General features: G+C 41.8%; 1 protein-coding gene across 1 annotated transcript in view; it reads right to left on the bottom strand.

Moving 5' to 3' along the window:
• The window catches only part of LOC141148949 (mesoderm induction early response protein 2-like), a gene marked incomplete at its 5' end in the record, with an annotated part of 150,417 nt that overhangs the window by 21,142 nt on the left and 107,003 nt on the right, over window positions 1–22,272 (bottom strand). The window contains 6 exons of the mRNA XM_073638165.1: window positions 2,953–3,029; window positions 3,113–3,237; window positions 3,332–3,426; window positions 11,135–11,216; window positions 11,385–11,533; window positions 18,171–18,234. Of these exons, the coding sequence (XP_073494266.1) occupies window positions 2,953–3,029; window positions 3,113–3,237; window positions 3,332–3,426; window positions 11,135–11,216; window positions 11,385–11,533; window positions 18,171–18,234 (592 nt within the window). The remainder of the gene's footprint in view (window positions 1–2,952; window positions 3,030–3,112; window positions 3,238–3,331; window positions 3,427–11,134; window positions 11,217–11,384; window positions 11,534–18,170; window positions 18,235–22,272) is intronic.

Raw genomic sequence — 22,272 nt, forward strand, 5'->3', positions numbered from 1 at the left:
TAATCCAAATGTGCTGTGCACATGCTGCGGAAATTTCCACTGCAGATTATTATTGCGGAAAAGTTTGGAGCACTACCAATCATTTTGCGGAAGCGCGGCGTTTTCGCCACCACTGACTTGCATTGGAACGCATGTAATATGCATCACTGGATCTGCACATGCGGAATCCATGCGATTCAACATGCGGATGGTACCCGGGTTTGGAGAAGAGGAGACTCTCCTCCGGACCCAGGTACCATAGAACCTGTAAAAAAAAGAATAAACTAAAAAATAAATATTATATTTACCTTCTGATGGCCAGCTGTGTCCTTGTCTCAGCTTGCCGGCAGCTAGCGGTGGACTAAAAGGACCTGCGGTGGCGTCATTTAGTCATAAGACGGGTCACGCGACCGCTGACGTCGGCAGGTCCTTTAATCCACCGCGAGCTGTCGGCAAGCCAAGACAAGGACACCGGGGGCCATCAGAAGGTAAGTATAATATTTATTTTTTTACCATTCTTTTACAGTCACACTATATAAATCCATGCCGGTTGCATGGATTTATATAGTGTGACCAAGTTGTCAAGCACTTTCCAAGTGATAATAAAATCGCTTGGAAAGCGCTTGACAACCCGCATGCGGAAATGCAAGTGAAGAACGCTTCACATCCGCATGTCCCTGCCAGGGAGATGCAGAAACGCTCAGGAAAAATCCAGAGCATTTCTGCATCGTGGGCACATAGCCTTATACAAGCTGTACACTGACTACTTTACATTGTATCAGTGTCATATCCTCAATGTTGTTCCATGAAAAGATATAATAAAATATTTCCAAAATGTGAGAAGTGTAATCACATTTGTGATATACTATATGTGCTCAGTGTATACATGTGTGTGTATACATGTGTGTAACATACAATGTTTTGTGCCATATATGGTGGGTTAACAGTGGCAGCGCAAGCTATAGTTCATAGTTTCCTCTCACTTCCTAGTATTCAATGTGGACAAAACTGAACTCCTCATCTTTCCCCCATCTCACCTAGCCCACCTACCCGATTTATCACAATTAACGACACCATGCTCTCTGCAGTAACGGAAGTCCGCTGCCTCGGAGTAACCCGTGACTCTTCATTGTCCTTCAAACCACACACCCAAGCTCTCGCCACTTCCTGCCACCTCCAACTCAAATATATTCCCAGAATCCATCCTTTCCTCAACCCTGAATCTACTAAAAGGTTAGTGATTGCCCCAATCATCTCCCGCCTCGACTACTGTAATATCCTCCTCTGTGTGTCAGCATGTGTCAGGCACTGTAATTGGGAGCTTGGTAGTTATATCAATGTAGATGGGGGCACTTTGATTATGGTCTATAAGGTACTCCAACACTATATACTTTCAGAGGATAACATTTTTGCACGGAAGCAAGAGACCCTTCAAGGGAAGAAAATACAAATTTGCCCCAGCATGTTTCCATATCTTCATGGTGTCAATGGCCTTTGAGAGCCCCATAAAATGATTTTTTGATCACCTCCAAGATAAAACCTTCTCTCCCTCTATTTATGAATAGAGAAAAAAAAATGTAAAGAAACTAGTAACGTTTATGAAAATCAAAGTATGTCAATAAGTGGCTTCTTAAGGATTGCTGCATTGACAAACTCACTGAACCGGGCACATGTCAGCTGTAAGAATCAGCTGACATGTGCCAGCAACACCCGCAGGTGGAATCGCGATCCACCCGCGGCTGTTAACATGTTAAATGCCGCTGTCAATCTCTGACAGCGGCATTTAACAGCGCCGCCGGAAGCGCGTCACTTACCCTGCCCATCGGTGACCCCATCACGTGATCGCGGGTCACTGATGTGTGGGTATGACAACCCTGGGTCTGCAGTAGACTCCAGTGGTTGTCATGAGCTGATCGCTATGAGCGCCACCAAGTGGTCGGCGCTCATAGCACAGGACCATTTCTGCTACACAGAGGTGATCTGCTGATCACATCTATGTAGCAGAGGCGATCAGACAAGTTCTGCTTCTAGTCTCCTATGGAGACTATTGAAGTATGCAAAAAGTGAAAAAAAGTGTTTTTAAAAATATTAAAAAAAATGTAAAAAAATATAAAAAAGTTTAAACCCCCCCCCCCCTTTCGCCCCATTCAAAATAAAATAATAAAAAATAAACCCACAGACATATTTGGTATCGCTGCATTCAGAATCGCCCGATCTATCAATATATAAAAAGAATTAATCCGATTGGTAAACGGCGTAACCAGAAAAAAATTCTAAACGCCAGAATTACGTTTTTTGGTCGCCAAAACATTGCAATAAAATGCAATAACAGGCGATCAAAACATCGGATCTACCCCAAAATGGTATCAATAAAAACTTCATCTCGGCACACAAAAAAATAAGCCCTCACCCGGCCCCAGATCCCGAAAAATGGAGACGCTACGGGTCTTGGAAAATGGCACCATTTTTTTTTTTTTTTTTTTTTTTTTTAGCAAAACTTTGGAATTTTTTTTCACCACTTAAATAAAAAAAGAACCTGTACATATTTGGTGTCTACGAACTCGTAATGACCTGGAGAATAATAATGGCAGGTCAGTTTTAGCATTTAGTGAACGTGGTAAAAAAACAAACATCTGTGGTATTGAACTTTTTTGGCAATTTCACCGCACTTGGAATTTTTTTCCCGTTTTCCCGTACACAATATGGTAAAACTAGTAATGGCGTTGAAAAGTACAACTCGTCCCGCAAAAAATAAGCCCTCACACGGCCATATTGACCAAAAAATAAAAACGCTATGGCTCTGGGAACAAGGGGAGCAAAAAACGAAAATGCAAAAACGGAAAATCCCAGGGTTGAGAAGGGGTTTAAATATGCACAAAAACACTAAAGTAAGAAGGATATATCAATAAAAACAGGACGAAGACTACATGTCACAACGTACAAGCAATAAGGATACAAATTAACCAGTCTTACCAATACTATCTTTCCTGAATGCAGATCCCCGCAATCCAAATGGACAATCCATATTTTGCATATCACAGTCATATTCTCTACAGCAGAGGAGATAAACCACGTTATTATTTTCTGTGTGCAATACTATCAACAATTTAAGCTGCCAATACTAACAACTCACACTGATGCAGTGTTCATCAGTGACCTTCTTCTTCCCAGGCGGCTCTGTGTGAAGTGCTCAAAGCGTTCAGACTTCTTCCAGGTGTAGTAGTATTGTACACACTCCCCCACTGACCGTGTACGGACCTTAACAAACAAGTGAGAATAAGGCAAAATTACATGATTCTTATTCAGACGTACCCATCCATACCGTACTTAAACATATTGCGAAGAACCTTACCTTGTTGGCCTGAATAAGATGGAAGTTTTTACCATAGACACGAAACCCTTGCTCAAAACTTCTGCACTCATCCTCACTCCATGCACACAGATGACCTAAGCAGGACATTAGAATTTAAAAAAAAATACAAGTCAGGATTATTTTCTATCTATATATAATGACCCGGTTGAAATGCCAGGAAGAACTTTTTCGACCTTTAGGTCACCCATAATCTGTACCCTTCAGTTGAAAATAAACTGAAATCTTTTTTGGATGGGAAAAATAAAAAACTAAAATGATGTGGTTACATAAATACACACACCCTTAAAAAATACCTGTGTTGAAGTACCATTAGAATTTATGACAGCATTCAGCCATCAAGCATGGAACAACTAGAATTGGCATCTTTGCCCACTCTTCCTTGCAGTAGCGCTCCAAATCTGTCAGATTACAAGGAAATGGTCAACCCACAGACTTTCAATTAGAAATAATTACAAAAAGTTTATTGAACATAGACACGCAGTATTAAAATAATTTAAAAGACCATAAACATGGTATATGAGATGTCCCCCACAATACAGATATCATAAGTAACCATATATAATAAACACGCAAGCCCCAAAATGCATAACCTGCAAAAAGAATTCACAAAGGCAGTAGTAAACCCCAAAGTAACATGAAATGCAGTACAAAGGAGTCCCAACCGTAAATGCATTTTTCTAGATCAATTACATGCTGTGAATTTTGGCTGGCATTAATGACATCTCTATATACACTGCTCAAAAAAATAAAGGGAACACTCAAATAACACATCCTAGATCTGAATGAATGAAATATTCTCATTGAATACTTTGTTCTGTACAAAGTTGAATGTGCAGACAACAAAATCACACAAAAATCATCAATGGAAATCAAATTTATTAACCAATGGAGGCCTGGATTTGGAGTCACCCCCAAAATTAAAGTGGAAAAACACACTACAGGCTGATCCAACTTTGATGTAAAGTCCTTAAAACAAATCAAAATGAGGCTCAGTATTGTGTGTGGCCTCCACGTGCCTGTATGACCTCCCTACAACGCCTGGGCATGCTCCTGATGAGGTTGCGGATGGTCTCCTGCGGGATCTCCTCCCAGACCTGGACTAAAGCATCCGCCAACTCCTGGACAGTCTGTGGTGCAACGTGACGTTGGTGGATGGAGCAAGACATGATGTCCCAGATGTGCTCAATCGGATTCAGGTCTGGGGAACGGACGGGCCAGTCCATAGCTTCAATGCCTTCATCTTGCAGGAACTGCTGACACACTCCAGCCACATGAGGTCTGGCATTGTCCTGCATTAGGAGGAACCCAGGGCCAACTGCACAAGCATATGGTCTCACAAGGGGTCTGAGGATCTCCTCTCGGTACCTAATGGCAGTCAGGCTACCTCTGGCGAGCACATGGAGGGCTGTGCGGCCCTCCAAAGAAATGCCACCCCACACCATTACGGACCCACTGCCAAACCGGTCATGCTGAAGGATGTTGCAGACAGCAGATCGCTCTCCACGACGTCTCCAGACTCTGTCACGTCTTTCACATGTGTTCAGTGTGAACCTGCTTTCATCTGTGAAGAGCACAGGGCGCCAGTGGCGACTTTGCCAATCCTGGTGTTCTGTAGCAAATGCCAAGCGTCCTGCACGGTGTTGGGCTGTGAGCACAACCCCCATCTGTGGACGTCGGGCCCTCATACCACCCTCATGGAGTCGGTTTCTAACCATTTGTGCAGATACATGAACATCTGTGGCCTGCTGGAGGTCATTTTGCAGGGCTCTGGCAGTGCTCCTCCTGTTCCTCCTTGCACAAAGGCGGAGGTAGCAGTCCTGCTGCTGGGTTGTTGCCCTCCTACGGCCCCCTGCATGTCTCCTGGTGTACTGGCCTGTCTCCTGGTAGCGCCTCCAGCCTCTGGACACTACGCTGACAGACACAGCAAACCTTCTTGCCACAGCTCGCATTGATGTGCCATCCTGGATGAGCTGCACTACCTGAGCAACATCTGTGGGTTGTAGAATCTGTCTCATGCTACCACAAGTGTGAAAGCACAACCAACATTCAAAAGTGACCAAAACATAAGCCAGAAAGCATTGGTACTGAGATGTGGTCTGTGGTCCCCACCTGCAGAACCATTTCTTTATTGAGTGTGTCTTGATAATTGCCAATAATTTCCATCTATTGTCTATTCCATTAGCACAGCAGCATGTGAAATTGATTGTCAATCAGTGTTGCTTCCTAAGTGGACAGTTTGATTTCACAGAAGTTTGATTTACTTGGAGTTATATTCTGTTGTTTAAGTGTTCCCTTTATTTTTTTGAGCAGTGTAGCTCTCTGAGGGTAACTAACTCATTGTATGGTTCGGTACGCTATTGTTATTCCCCTCTATGCCTATTCGCTGGGGGATTCCTTATGGTGCATTTATAGTATCTGTACATGTTGATATTATCTTTTATATATTTGTAGTAACCATGCCTTTCATCTATAGGACAGAATTTCTGTTTTGTGCAATTACGGTTGGGACTCCTTGGTACTGCATTTCATGTTACTTTGGGGTTTACTACTGCTTTTCTGAATACTCAGGTTATTCATTTTGGGGCTTGCATGTTTGTTATATATGGTTACTTATGATATCTGTATTGTGGGGGACATCTCATATACCATGTTTATGGTCTTTTAAATTATTTTAATACTGCGTGTCTATGTTCAATAAACTTTTTGTAATTATTTCTATAGGCGGTAGTGCTTTTTTCTTCTAAATGATTAAGTCACAAGCAGTACAGAACCAGTACTTTCCACAAATTCCTGCAGCTCTTTTAAGGTTATTGTAGCCCTCTTGGCTGCCTCCCGGACCAATTTTCTTTTTGTCTTTTCATCAATTTGTGAGGGATATTCAGTTCTAAGCAATGTACACTACCATTCAAAAGTTTGGGGTCACCCAGACAATTTTGTGTTTTCCATGAAAACTCATACTTTTATTTATCAAATGAGTTGCAAAATGAATAGAAAATATAGTCCCGACATTGACAAGGTTAGAAATAATGATTTTTATTAGAAAGAATAATTTTCTCCTTCAAACTTTGCTTTCGTCAAAGAATGCTCCCTTTGCAGCAATTACAGCATTGCAGACCTTTGGCATTCTAGCTGTTAATTTGCTGAGGTAATCTTGAGAAATTTCACCCCATGCTTCCTGAAGCCCTTCCCACAAGTTGGATTGGCTTGATGGGCACTTTTTGCGTACCATACGGTCAAGCTGCTCCCACAACAGCTCAATGGGGTTGAGATCTGGTGACTGCGCTGGCCACTCCATTACAGATAGAATACCAGCTGCCTGCTTCTTCCCTAAATAGTTCATGCATAATTTGGAGGTGTGCTTTGGGTCATTGTCCTGTTGTAGGATGAAATTGGCTCCAATCAAGCGCTGTCCACAGGGTATGGCATGGCGTTGCAAAATGGAGCGATAGCCTTCCTTATTCAAAATCCCATTTACCTTGTACAAATCTCCCACTTTACCAGCACCAAAGCAACCCCAGACCATCACATTACCTCCACCATGCTTGACAGATAGCGTCAGGCACTCTTCCAGCATCTTTTCAGTTGTTCTGCGTCTCACAAATGATGTGTGTGATCCAAACACCTCAAACTTTGATTCGTCTGTCCATAAAACTTTTTTCCAATCTTCCTCTGTCCAATGTCTGTTCTGTTGCCCATATTAATCTTTTCCTATTATTAGCCAGTCTCAGATATGGCTTTTTCTTTGCCACTTTGCCCTGAAGGCCAGCATCCCAGAGTCGCCGCTTCACTGTAGACATTGACACTGGCGTTTTGCATATACTATTTAATGAAGCTGCCAGCTCAGGAGCTGTGAGGCGTCGATTTCTCAAACTAGAGACTCTAATGTACTTGTCTTGTTGCTCAGTTGTGCAGCGGGGCCTCCCACTTCTCTCTCTACTCTGGTTAAAGCCGGTTTGTGCTCTCCTCTGAAGGGAGTAGTACACACCGTTGTAGGAAATCTTCAGTTTCTTGGCAACTTCTCGCATGGAATAGCCTTCATTTCTAAGAACAAGAATAGACTGTAGAGTTTCACATGAAAGTTCTCTTTTACTGGCAATTTTGAGAGTTTCATAGAACAAACAAATGTAATAATCCAGATTCTCAACTAGCTCAAATCAGCCAAACCATTTTCAGCTGGGCTAACATACTTGTGCAAGGGTTTTCTAAACATCCATTAGCCTTCTTACACAGTTAGCAAACACAATGTACCATTAAAACACAGGAGTGGTGGTTGTTGGAAATGGGCCTCTACACCTATGTAGATATTGCAATAAAAACAAGACTTTTGCAGCTAGAATAGTCATTTATCACATTAACAATGTATAGAGTGTATTTCTGATTTATTTAATGTTCGCTTCATTGAAAAAAAATGTGCTTTTCTTTCAAAAATAATGAAATGTCTAAAAGACCCTAAACTTTTGAACGGTAGTGTATATAGCGCCTTGGAAATGTTTTTGTAGCCTTCTCCTTACTGATAACTGCCAACAATGAGATCCCTGTGCTGTATTGTAAGCCATTTACAGACCATGGCTTTTGTTGTAAAATGCATCTACGAAAGTTTCTGAAAAATCCTACTAGAACAGCCAAATTTTATACGGGGATAATCAGAATCACTTTAACCCCTTCATGACTTCCGCCAGACGTGTAGTTTGCGGGAAGTGCATGCCGCAAACCGCTGTACATGTACGGCGCTGCTATTTACCGTCCACCCCGCTCCGCGTTGGCTATCGCTGTGATTGGCCGGTCAATTATGATCAGCCAATCACACGATTTGACAATAAAGTTACAAAAAAAAGACAAAACATCAATGTGATATGCTGCACCATTCACAGCAGTCAAAATGAATGGTGTGATTGGGACATCACCTCTGCTGATTAACCCTTTTGACAGAGTATTGTTCAGCCAATCGGCGCCAAAAGGGTGGATGTAAAATAACGATCACCGCTCTGCATGCCATTTTGCCTCTGATGTGGCGTGCATAGCGGTTGTGTAGATACCCTGTTACCTGAAAAAAAGATTTGCATTGGTGGCCAGTGCAATCTTGTGCTGCGTGCTGTCTGTGACCAGCAGTAGTTCCCAAATCCCTGTTCCAGCTCCACACCCCCACACTCTCCTATTGTACTGCGTCTTTTACGTGTCTGGCATCCTGCGCTGAGAGAAGGAGAAGGACGAGGACAGAGGACGGAGGACGGAGGACGAGGAGGACGGAGGAGGAGGAGGAGGAGGAGGAGGAGGAGGAGGAGGAGGAGGAGGAGAAGGAGAAGGAGGAGGAGAAGGAGGAGGAGAAGGAGGAGGAGAAGGAGGAGGAGAAGGAGGAGGAGAAGGAGGAGGAGAAGGAGGAGGAGAAGGAGAAGAAGAAGAAGAGTTGGGTACCTTTTTAGCTAGCGCATTAGGGGACTGGACGTCGCAGTGTTAGTGACGTCTTTTTTTTTTTTTTTCGTGCAAAATAAAAACGAACAATAGATTTTGCCAAGTAGCCTTATAGGTAGGGCCTTCTCGTACCTTCTCGTATCGCTAATTGGGTAATTGCTGAGAAACGGCAAGAGCAGAGCCCAATGTTGAGACAAGATGCTGGTGGTCAACCATAAGGACAAAAGGGATGTCGTTATCTTGACCACCATACACGGACAACAGCTCTCGTCACTGTCTGAGGTACCACAACAGAAGTCCCAAAGTCAGATTGTATCCTGGATTATAATAAATTCATGGGGGGGTGTAGATCTCTCAGATCAGGTCCTCAAACCATACAGTTCCATGGGAAAAGCTAATTATGATACAAAAAAAATGTCCGTGCACATTTTATAGATGGCACTGTACAATGCTTTTGTGCTGTTTCGATCTGGTGGCAATACGGGGACCTTCCTTCGGTTTCAGGAGGTAGTCATCAAAGCTCTAATGTTTGGCACTCAGGAAGGTGAGGGTCCCAGTACTTTTGAAACTGATGGTCCCCATATCGTACCAGGTCATCATTTTCCTGGTGAGGTTCCCCAAACTGCGAAGAAGTGAACACAAAAAAGGTGCAGAGTATGGTCCAAGAGGGGAATACGAAAGTACACAATTTACAATTATGAAATCTGCTCTAAGAAACCTGCCCTTTGCATTAAGGATTTCTTCAAAGCGTACCACACATCCATAAATCAATAAAATTTGGTTTTACCCTGTTGACCGAACAAACTGTTATAATCTGGTGTACTCCGCACAATTTATACATACCACCAGATTATAAATTCATACACCAGAAGCCAAAAACCAAAAGAATTATTATCATTACTATAAACTACGCCTCTAGATAATTCCTGGAGGAATGTGGTTTCCAAAAATGGGGCCACTTGTGGGGTTTCCACTGTTTAGGTACATCAGGGGTCTCCAAATGCGACATGCCGCTTGCAGACCATTCCATCAAAGTCTGCGCTCCAAAACGTCACCTTTTGGAGTTCGGCAGTGTGTCCAAACAGTAGTTTTTCCCCCATATATGGGGTATCGGCGTACTTAGGAGAAATTGTACAACAAATTTTGGGGTTTATTTTCTCCTGTTACCCTTGTGAAAATAAATGCATTTGAGGCTAAAATAACATTTTTGTTCATTTATCCCTTCCACATTGCTTTAATTCCTGTGAAGCATCTAAAGGGTTAATAAACTTATTGAATGTGGTTTTGAACACTTTGAGGGGTGTAGATTTTAGAATTGTGTTACTTCTGGGTATTTTCTGTAACATAGGCCCTTCAAAGTTACTTTAAATATGAAGAGGTCCCTAAAAAAATGGTTTTGTAAATTTTCTTGCACAAAAAAGGGAAATCGCTGTTCAACTTTTAACCCTTTTCACCAAACGTCCGATAATGTCACAAATAAACGTAAGTCATATCGAAGAATTTTACCACTGTCATTATGCACAATATGCCATGGAAAATAATTTCATAATCACTGCGATATGGCAACTGTGTACCGACTACTATTTATCATTAGTTTAAGGGCGCAGTCAGACGGCTGTATAACACGGACGACGGTCACATTGCCGTGCACGGACTGGCTGGCAGCTGTACTGACTCAAGCGCTACGACAAGTCAGAGCATTGTGATGAGATCGTCGCCCGTGCTATACGGCCGTCTGACTGCGCACTAAATGTATTTGACCAATTCTGAACACAACTCCATTCCCAATTATAAAAAGGATGTACACACTTTTGCAACAACAGCATTTAAGTTTTTTTTTTTCCCCCTCTTGAAAAAGGATTTCAGTTTGTTTCTCAATGGATCTGTGCAGATTGATTATGGGTGACATTAAATGGTGGAAAAAGTTTGAAAAGGTTTACTCTTGGTATAATTTTTTTTTTTTACATAACAAAATTCTGCCATTTTAACAGGGGTGTGTAGACTTTACATCCAATTGTATCATATTTATGTATGGTTATAAAAAAAAAACAACAACAACAAAAAAAAAACCTTTCACCATTACTTCTGTAACTATTAGAAATCTGCAAAAAGATTCATGGTGCTCAGTTCCGGCCTGACGTTGCAGCATGACGCATTTCATTGTGTTGTCTGAGGCATAATGACTAGACCTACCACAACCTCATGGTGTCTCGAATCCTAGGAAGTGACGGGCACCCAGGAGTTGCCAGCCCGAGGATGCAAGACGTAGAAGTGAAACCTAGCTTCATCAGGTGACCAGACCATAGGTCGGAACTGGGTACAAAAAAATCATTTTGCTCCTCTTTAGCAAGCATGTACCTGCATAACACTCACCTTGTACAACTTTGACGTTAAAAGAAAGCCTTCGTAGAGCCTCATCTGTGTTGAATCTACATTTCACCAATTCATAGAGAGCCTACAAAAAAGAAAAAGGAAAAAAAAGGTGGTAAAGAAGTCTAATCAGAGTGCAAATAATAGGGAAGCAACCTGATGAGAATTTAAAACCATGGTAAAGGTAAAACCAGTAAAGACACAGAAATAGTCTTAACAAAAGGTGAAACACCAGAAACATCTGCACATTCACCTGCTCATTATCCCTGACAGTTCCTTCATCTTGGCTGTATCTTCCACCAACTCTGTGTTGGTACTCCGCTGCCTGACTGAGGTAATTCTCCACTTCTCTTTCTGGTAGAATATTAGGATCCCAAAGCAGATGGTCCTTTTCCTGAGAATCTGACAAAATCATTGAAATACACACCATGAAGTTACCAATCTAAGTTTTCTACATGTAGAACTGTGGACAAAAATTTTTGTTTTTCACAAAGTTTGTTGCTTCAGTTTTTATAGTGGCAATTTGCATTAACTAGAGATTGTTATGATGATTGATAAGATGAAATGCAAATTTTCAAAAACTTCAAAAGGAGGTTCAATTGCTATGAAGAAGGCTTGAGCGTGCAAGTGCCAGGACATCTCCTAAAGGGGATTCATTTATGGGATTGGTTCAAAACCAGTGCAGAGCTTGCTCAGGAATAGTGTCAGTGCATCTGCACACACTGTAAGGCAAAGCATTTGAATGCTACCTTGATGTCAAGAAACTTCTCTCCGAAAAACAAAACAAAGGATAGACTGAAATTTTCTCTGATGAAGCCCCCTTTAGACTGTTTGTGATCTGTTAGAATGATTGTGCAGAGAAGAAAAGGCGAGTGCTACAATGAGTCCTGTGTCAATTCAAAAATAATGGTCTATTTAAAAGAGACCAATCAAGCAGCACTAAACGACTGCAGATTGGTAAATGTTTACCAATCGGTGGTCGTTTAACCCCTTAAGCCCCGCGGGTGGTTTGCACGTTAATGACCGGGCCAATTTTTACAATTCTGACCACTGTCACTTTATGAGGTAATTACTCTGGAACGCTTCAACGGATCCCCCTGATTCTGAGATTGTTTTTTCGTGACATATTGTACTTCATGATTGTGGAAAAATTTCTTCGATATCACTTGCGTTTATTTGTGAAAAAAACGGAAATTTGGCGAAAATTTTGAAAATTTTGCAATTTTCAAAATTTGAATTTTTAAGCCCTGAAATCAGAGCGATATGTCACACAAAAGAGTTAATAAATAACATTTCCCACATGTCTACTTTACATCAGCACAATTTTGGAACCAAAATTTTTTTTTGTTAGGGAGCTATAAGGGTTAAAAGTTGACCAGCGATTTCTCATTTTTCCAACAAAATTTACAAAACCATTTTTTTAGGGACCACATCACATTTGAAGTCACTTTGAGAGGTCTTTATGACAGAAAATACCCAAAAGTGACACCATTCTAAAAACTGCACCCCTCAAGGTGCTCAAAACCACATTCAAGAACTTTATTAACCCTTCAGGTGCTTCATAGGAATTTTTTGAATGTGGAAGAAAAAAATGAACATTTAACTTTTTTCACAAAAATGTTACTTTAGACCCAGTTTTTTTTATTTTCACAGGGGTAACAAGAAAAAATGGACCGCAAAATTTGTTGTGCAATTTCCCCATGGCACGCAGATACCCAATATTTGGGGAAAAAACACTGTTTGGGCGCACTGTAGGGCTCGGAAGGGAAGGAGCGCCATTTGACTTTTTGATTGTAAAATTTGCTTGAATAATTAGCGGACACCATGTTGCGTTTAGAGAGCCCCTGTGTGCCCAAACATTGGAGCTCCCCCACAAGTGACCCCATTTTGGAAACTAGACCCCCCAAGGCACCTATCTAGATGCATAGTGAGCAGTTGCAACCCCCAGGTGCTTCACAAATTGATTCGTAAAAATGAAAAAGTGAAAAAAAAAACACTTTTTCATTGTTACGAATCAATTTGTGAAGCACCTGGGGGTTCCAACTGCTCACTATGCATCTAGATAGGTGCCTTGGGGGGTCTAGTTTCCAAAATGGGGTCACTTGTGGGGGAGCTCCAATGTTTGGGCACACAGGGACTCTCTAAATGCAACATGGTATCCGCTAACAAATTGAATGGAAAATCGGCTCAAATTGTTAGCGGACACCACATTGCGTTTGGAGAGCCCCTCTGTGCCCAAACTTTGGATCTCCCCCACAAGTGACCCCATTTTGGAAACTAGACCCCCCAAGGCACCTTTCTAGATGCATAGTGAGCACTTGGAACCCCCAGGTGCTTCACAAATTGATTCGTAATAATGAAAAAGCGAAAAAAAAAACACTTTTTCATTTTTATGAATCAATTTGTGAAGCACCTGGGGGTTCCAAGTGCTCACTATGCATCTAGAAAGGTGCCTTGGGGGGTCTAGTTTCCAAAATGGGGTCACTTGTGGGGGAGCTCCAAAGTTTGGGCACAGAGGGGCTCTCCAAACGCAATGTGGTGTCCGCTAACAATTTGAGCCGATTTTCCATTCAATTTGTTAGCGGATACCATGTTGCATTTAGAGAGTCCCTGCGTGCCCAAACATTGGAGCTCCCCCACAAGTGACCCCATTTTGGAAACTAGACCCCCCAAGGCACCTATCTAGATTCATAGTGAGCACTTGGAACCCCAGGTGCTTCACAAATTGATTCATAAAAATGAAAAAGTGTTTTTTTTTTCACTTTTTCATTATTACGAATCAATTTGTGAAGCACCTGGGGGTTCCAAGTGCTCACTATGCATCTAGAAAGGTGCCTTGGGGGGTCTAGTTTCCAAAATGGGGTCACTTGTGGGGGAGCTCCAAAGTTTGGGCACAGAGGGGCTCTCCAAACGCAATGTGGTGTCCGCTAACAATTTGAGCCGATTTTCCATTCAATTTGTTAGCGGACACCATGTCGCGTTTGGAGAGCCCGTGATGTGCCTAAACAGTGGAGCTCCCCCACAAGTGTCCCCATTTTGGAAACTATACCCCTCAAGGATTTTATTAAGGTGTATAGTGAACATTTTGAACCCAGAGGTACGGCACAGAATTTGTTTACATTAGGTCATCATATTGAATAAGTTGTCATTATTCTTGAGCGCAAGTGCTCGCTACTTGAGTTTGCATCGGGTACTCAGGTATGCACCATGTACAGCGTGTGCTCGAGTGACATGCTCGAGTCCCTGCTCCGCATGTTTCACGGTTATTAGACACCCAAAAAAAAACATGTGGGGATCGCTCGTGCATGGCAGGCAATCCCCGTAAAGTTTTTTGGCAGCGAAGCATATGGGGCAGAGACTCGAGCATGTCACTCAAATACCCACGATACTCAATGCATACCAGAGCACCCGATGCAAACTCAAGTAGCGAGCACTTGCTCTCAACACTAGTCGCCATATCGTCATCTTTTCTTACTTTTGAAAAAAATCCCAACCCCAGCCCTAACCCTAGCACAACCCTAGCCCCAGCACAACCCTAGCCCCAGCACAACCCTAGCCCCAGCACAACCCTAGCCCCAAACCCAGCCCTAACCCTAGCCCAATCCTAACCCAAGAGTTTATTTTTGACGCCGTTCCTTGTGCGGTATAAGTGATTAGACGACTTTATTCTTCGGGTCGGTGTGATTACAGCAATGCCAGAATCATATGGGGTTTTTATGACTGACAGCTGTCACACACTAAAAGACGCATTTTTTGTAAAATCTAGTTTTTGCATCGCCATATTTTGAGAGCTATAATTTTTGCAGATTTTGGCAGACAGTCATGTGACGGCTCGTTTTTTGCGGGATGACTTGACGTTGTTATTGGTGCCATTTTCAGGCACGTGACATTTTTTGATCGCTTTCTATTCCGATTTTTGGGAGGCAGAATAAACAAAAACCAACAATTCAGGAATTGTTTTTTTTTTTTTTTTTTTTTTATTCTGTTCCGCGTGTGGTAAAATTGATGAGGTAGCTTTATTCTTCGGGTCAGTACGTTTACAGCGGTACCACATTTGTATCATTTTTCTATGTTTTGGCGCTTATACACAATAAAAGCTATTTTATAGAAAAAAATATTTTTTAGCATCGCTTTATTCTGAGAGCTATAACTTTTTTATTTTTCGGCTGATGGAGCTGTATGGCGGCTTGTTTTTTGCGGGACGAGATGACGTTTTCAGCGGTATCATTTTTATTTATATGCGTCTTTTTGATCGCGTGTTATTCCACTTTTTGTTTGGCGGTATGGTGATAAAGCATTGTTTTTTGCTTCGTTTTTTTTTTTTTTTTTTACCGTGTTCACTGAAGGGGTTAACTAGTGGGACAGTTTTATAGGTCAGGTTTTTCCGGACGCGGCGATACCAAATATGTGTACTTTTATTTTTTTTTTTTTTTTATAATATTTATTGATGGGTACATTATATTTTTATTTTTGGTGTATTATTTTTTTTATTTTTTTATAATATTTTTGCACATTTTTTTTTTTTTTTTTTTTCACTTTCAGACAGTTTGTACACTTTATTACTTTGTCCCACTCTGGGACTTTCACTTTTTTTTTCTGATCGCCTGCATGGCACAGGAATGGAGCACCATCCCTATGCCATGAAGGCTGTCAGAAGTGCACAGTGTGAAGATTGCTTGGAGATGCACTGCGCATGTCCAAGCAATCTTCCTGCTCTCTGGTGACCCGGATGTTGTCATGACGACATCGGGTCGTCATGGCAACACCCGGGAAGCCTTTGCAGACTGCGCTGGAAGCCGGAAGAGGAGGCGAGTATCGCCGATCACCTCCCCTTGCCCCCGCAATGCCGCGATCGACTTCGATCGCAGCATCGCGGGGGTTAATGTGCTGGGAGCGGTGCAGGACCGCTCCCTGCACATAGTACCGGGTGTCAGCTGTGACAATCAGCTGACACCCGGCGGCGATCGCGCCCGCACAGCCTGTGTGCGCGCGCGATCGCGATGACGTACTAATACGGGTCTGGCTCCTAAGTCCCAGGGCACAGACGCGTATTACTACGTCAGATGTTATTAAGGGGTTAATAGCCTGTTTACACCGGCAAACCAAAATTATGTCGCGCACTAAAAGATCTGTAGATGATCACTGAATGTGTATAGGCTACCATTGTTTTGGCACTGTGACTCCTGTTTATACAAGAGAATACACGACCAAGAACGATGATCTTTTGCGCTATACAAACAATTTCACCGGATTATGGGGTGATTGGCAGCCTGTTAACCCTGAAAGATTATTGTGAACGAGTGTTCTTAGGACAGCTTATTCACAATAATCTTTCAGTGTTAATTCAGCTTAAAGAATCTTAAAACCATTCATACGTACGGTTGCTTTTTATCCAAGGGAAGGCGCTCACTCACAATTTTGCCTGTGAGTACACAGTCATAAATAAAAAGTGGTATCTAAAATGTCCTCCATGAGCAACTTCTCCCAACGATCCAGAAGTAATTTAGTAATAAATAAGGCTTGTACAATGACACAAAGCAAAAGTGATAACTAAACAAAAAAATTTACTTTTTGGGTCCGTGGCCAAAAAACTCGCTAGATTTCAATGTCATTGAGAACCGCTGGTCAATACTCAAGAAGCAGATGGAGTTTATCAAAATTTCTGTGTTTTTGTTTGTACAAGCACTGATTAGGCATTCAGTGCTTGTACTGATGGGTTGCTATCAGTCAGTATTTGGCCATAAGCAGATATCCAGGATAGCAGGGTGAACTGCAGAAGTCTTGTAAAATAAAAGGTAAATGTGGAGTCTTTATATAAACTTGATGTATTTGTCAATAAAAAGATATGAAATGCTTCAAAAGGCTATGTTCACATGTTGCGTTTTTGCTGCTTTATGCAAATTAAAAGCTGCTTCTCAGGCTGTGTGCACACTGTGTGTTTTCACTGAGTTTTTTCCACGCGGAATTGGGACAAAAATGCTAGGGAATCCTTCTGCCAGCTAATTAAATTAAGTGCTGTGCACATGATCAGTAATTTTCGTTTGAGTATTTGCAGTGCGTTTAAATCTACAGCATGTCAATTATTTATGCGTTTTTGCCGCGCTTTTCACCCATTGAATTAAAAAATTCAGTCAGTTAAATCAAACCAGCAAAAGCTATGAGATTTCAGAAATCTCGTGGTTTTTCCCCTAACTGAATTGGAAAACTGTGGCATGTCGACAGCAGGATGTGAAACCCATTTATTTTTCTGATTTTCCCAAGTTTAAACCAAAATATCTTCGTCTCCTCACATGAGCCTGGGAAGTTAATATTAGCACAGTTTAATTCAATTTGTGATGTGTGTTAAAGCAAACAAACGGTAAGTAGTTGCCAACTACCTGCTTGTTCCGCCATGAGCAGATCTCTCTGGTGGCCATTCTTACACTTACTGTGGCGCCTCGTTGATTGAGCAATTCCTTCTCTTCTGCACTGTCTACAGAATAGGTTGATAGGCAGCAGAGAGACGGCTGGCGCATGAGCAGTGCAAAGATCTCCGCACGTGACTGATTCCCAGAGTCTATGCTGAGTATAAGTGCTACTACTTCTCTCACTGCACATACAACGTAACTGCACAAACTCAGTGGACCAGTGCCAATTTAGGCAGCGATTAGCCGGCAGTTAATCAACATGTCGTCATTGACATCCGGCCGATAGAGCAGAGTGGAATAGAAGGAACTGCTCTGTTGAGTAGACATCACAGGAAGTGGGAAAACTACTGCCAGAAGCGGTTCTGTGACTGCTCAGAGACGGGAGAGATCGGAGCACAGCAGAACAAGCAGGTAGTTTGGCAACTACCTACCGAGATGAGTACTTCTGTATTCTAAATAATTAAAAATGCAGTACAGAAATTATAAGACTACTGAAAATATACATGCGTATTGTAAAGTGATGCAGTATTAATCATTTTAAAAGGCAAATTTTGAAGCAATTCATTATAACTACCCCTGGTTAAATCCATAGGAATACTTAACACTAGAACACATGCTAGAACATTCCCTACCTCTCCCACCTGTTGGAGTATATCTTAGATATGGCAGCTGAGGCTCAGATCCAAACATGGCCTCCTGGGGAAAAAAGAATCAATAGATGGTTATTATGTAATAAAATGTTGTCTATAATGCAGTCGATATAAAAAGTCTACACACCCCTATTAAAAATGCCAGGTTTTTGACATGTAAAAAAAAAACAAAAACATACCAAGAAGAATAATTTCAGAAATGTTTCCACCTTTAAAGGCTATGTGCACACGATGCGTATTTCATGCGTATTTTGTGCGGAAAATTCCGCAGCGTAAACGCATGAATTACGCATGTTAGCCTTCTGCCATGGTCCCCTATGGCATTCCGCAATTGTAATGCCCACGCTGCGGAATTTTCCGCAGCGTTTTGTTGTGCGGAGAATTCCGCAGCATGTCAATTCTTTGTGCGTTTACGCATGCGGAATTGCCATCTACAATGCAGTAGAAAACGCAAGGCAATTCCGCATGTGCAAAACGCGCGAATTACGCGCGAAAAACGCATGCCAAATTCCGCATGCGTTTTCCAGGAAAAAGGACATGCGGAAATGAAGCGGAAATTTCCGCTTCAAATACGCATCGTGTGCACTTAGCCTAAAAGGGGTTTTCTGCTATAAGCCTGCTGTCAGTCTGTGTGACTGCAGAGTTCTGAATCCTTAAAGTGTGTACACCGCATGCTCTCAGGATTCTAAGGTATTGCTGTTAAGAGCAGGAGGAGACTTGATCACAACTATGCGATTTGCATACTACCTGCCACAATCTGACCAAACATGCTCAGCAGAACTGAGCAAGTCCAAGCACATCTAGTCAAAATGATGCCTGAACTAGAGTAATGCTGAGCACGTCTAGTTGGAATGTTGCCGGAAGTATGCAAATCGCATACTTGTGGTCACGTGACCGCCGACTCTATTCAATACAGCAGAAACCTGACAGTGACTATAGACTTTTGGTAGAAGACCAGACAACCCTTTAACAATATTTGTCAAATCCATTGAGAAACAAAATTCAAATAATCTTCAGGGGGAAAATAAAAAAAAAAATTAAACAATGTAGTTGCACAAGTGTGAACACGCTCTTGAAATTGGGGGATGCGGTTGTGTTCAGAATCAGCCAATCTCATGTTAAATAGTAGTCAATACACAGCTGTGTAGTTGCATTTTACAGCAAATGCCATGATCTGTAAGCATATTACAATACAGCAAAGGAATCTCATTACTGAAAGTTATCAATCAAGAGAAGGGTACAAAAAAATGTCTAAGACAGATATACCATGAAGCACCATGAAGACATCAAGAAGTGGCTTAAATTTATCAATTTGTCATAACATTGGCATTACTTATGAATTTTAGAGGGAGGTCAAGTTCGAATACGAAAAAAAAACAAAAAACAAGAGAGACCTACAGCAGTGTTAACGCCTTCCTTTCGCAGACAATTTTTGTTTTTACGTTTTTTTTTCCCTACCCTTCTCCCAAAAGTCATAACTTTTTTATTTTTTTCTGTCCACATACAGGTGCATCTCACTGAATTAGAATATCATCAAAAAGTTAATTTATTTCAGTTCTTCAATACAAAAAGTGAAACTCATATTATATAGAGTCATTACAAACAGAGTGATCTATTTCAAGTGGTTATTTCTGTTAATGTTGATGATTATGGCTTACAGCCAATGAAAACACAAAAGTCATTATCTCAGTAAATTAGAATACTTTATAACTGCTTGAAAAATGTTTTTAAAATCCAAAAATGTTGGCCTACTGAAATGTATGTTCAGTAAATGCACTCAATACTTGGTCGGGGCTCCTTTTGCATCAATTACTGCATCAATGCGGCGTGGCATGGAGGCGATCAGCCTGTGGCACTGCTGAGGTCTTATGGAAGCCCAGGTAGCTTTGATAGCAGCCTTCAGCTCGTCTGTATTGTTGGGTCTGGTGTCTCTCATCTTCCTCTTGACAATACCCCATAGATTCTCTATGGGGTTAAGGTCAGGCGAGTTTGCTGGCCAATCAAGCACAGTGCTACTGTTGTGTGTAAACCAGGTATTGGTACTTTTGGCAGTGTGGACAGGTGCCAAGTCCTACCGGAGAATGAAATTTCCATCTCCAAAAAGCTTGTCGGCAGAGGGAAGCATGAAGTGCTCTAAAATTTCCTGGTAGACGGCTGTGCTGACTTTGGTCTTGATAAAACACAGTGGACCTACACCAGCAGATGACATGGCTCCTCAAACCATCACTGATTGTGGAAACTTCACGCTAGACCTCAAGCAGCTTGGATTGTGGCCTCTCCACTCTTCCTCCAAACTCTGGGACCTTGATTTCCAAAAGAAAATTGGAACTTTGGGACCTTGTGGCGTGTGTCAATGACTGCCTTCTCGACATCTGTCAAGTCAGCAGTCTTTCCCATGATTGTGGAGCCTACTGAAACAGACTAAGGGACCTTTTCAAATGCTTAGGAAGCCTTTGCAGGCGTTTTTTTTTTTTTTTTTTTATTAATTGCTCTAATTTACTGAGATGACTTTTGTATTTTCATTGGCTGTAAGCCATAATCATCAACATTAACAGAAATAAACACTTGAAATAGATCACTGTTTGTAATGACTCTATATAATAGGAGTTTCACTTTTTGTATTGAAGAACTGAAATAAATTAACTTTTTGATGATATTCTAATTTAGTGAGAAGCACCTGTAGCTGTATGACCGCATATTTTTTTGTATGATAAGTAGTGGCTTTGAATGACACGGTTCATTTTACTATTAAACGTACTGAAACACAGAGAAAAAAAAAAAGTCTAAGGGGCGATGTAACTGGGTATAAATGCAATTGTATTATGGTTTATTGTGCTTTGTTTTTACAATGTACATTCTGTGAAAAAAGTTACACTGAATCATGATTCTCAAGGTCAGTATGATTACAGGGTTTACATTTGTGTTGCCATATCCTGAGACCCATAACATTTTTGCTTTCCCATCAATTGAGCAGGGTGAGGGCTTATTTTTCCACGACAACCTGACTGTTCTATTGATACCATTTTTGGCTATATACAACATTTTGATCTGTTTTATTGCTTTTTATAAAAAAAAACCAAAAAACCAAAAAACCAACAAACCCAGACATTTGACTCTCTCTCGTTACACCATTTACCGATTGGGTTAAGGTTATATTAAGTTTGATAGATCGGACTTTAATGAGTGCAGTGATATCAAATGTTTATTTTTTTTACATTTCTTTAATTTCAATGGATGAAAGTGGAGCAAGCTGAACTTTTAGATTTTTTTATTTAAAACTTTTATGAAGTATAAACCTCTGTCTCCTTTGAACCTCAACATATAACATAGCTTCAGAAGAGTACCAAGATGGCTGCAGATGGCTGCAACAGCGACCTTCAGAAAGTCCCTGGCTGCCAATTTAACCCATCGATGCCCAACGATTGCATAACATGGCACCGATGGGAGCTCGTAAGAGTGAGCAGTGGTGCAAGTTCCATTTAAATGCTGCTGTCAGAGTGACAGCGGCGTTTAAATGGTTAACAACTGCGGCCAGAGCTCATTTCCGGCTGTTAAAGACACATGTCGGCTATTTAATATAGTTGGCATCTGCAGGGTGTGGAGGGACCACAGCTCCTGAGCTGTCACGCCAGGTGTGAGTGCAACACAGAGGGGAAAGGGAAAGGGAGCTCAGACACTAGGGAAAGGGGGAAGAGGTGAACTCCTAATCTGGACTAGCATCACCCTGTCTCCCCCTAAAGTCCCTACACAACCTCCACAGTTTTCGCCGATCACGTGCCTCACCCTACTATCCCTGGCGTAAGGCTGAAGCTGGGGGTGGAAGGAGATGAGCACTAGTCAACCTCTGCTAGCACTCTAAAGACAAAAGGGGAAGACAACACAGGGGAACAACAACTCAGCTTTAGAAGAACTCCAACAGGGCACACGGCCTCAAGACTCCAGAGAGGACGTGATGCTGCTTCAGCCAAGTTCCAAGTAGAAATGAGTATAACCGGTGACGCCCACCTAGACACACCAGGTAAATATACACCCAGACTAAAGGGAGGTAGTCGCTGGGTCCTAAACCCAGCCTCCTATCTAGGCA

This window comes from Phyllobates terribilis, unplaced genomic scaffold, assembly GCF_046119375.1.
Source record: "Phyllobates terribilis strain yellow unplaced genomic scaffold, ASM4611937v1 Scaffold_1__5_contigs__length_1240528914, whole genome shotgun sequence".
Taxonomy (NCBI): domain Eukaryota; kingdom Metazoa; phylum Chordata; class Amphibia; order Anura; family Dendrobatidae; genus Phyllobates; species Phyllobates terribilis.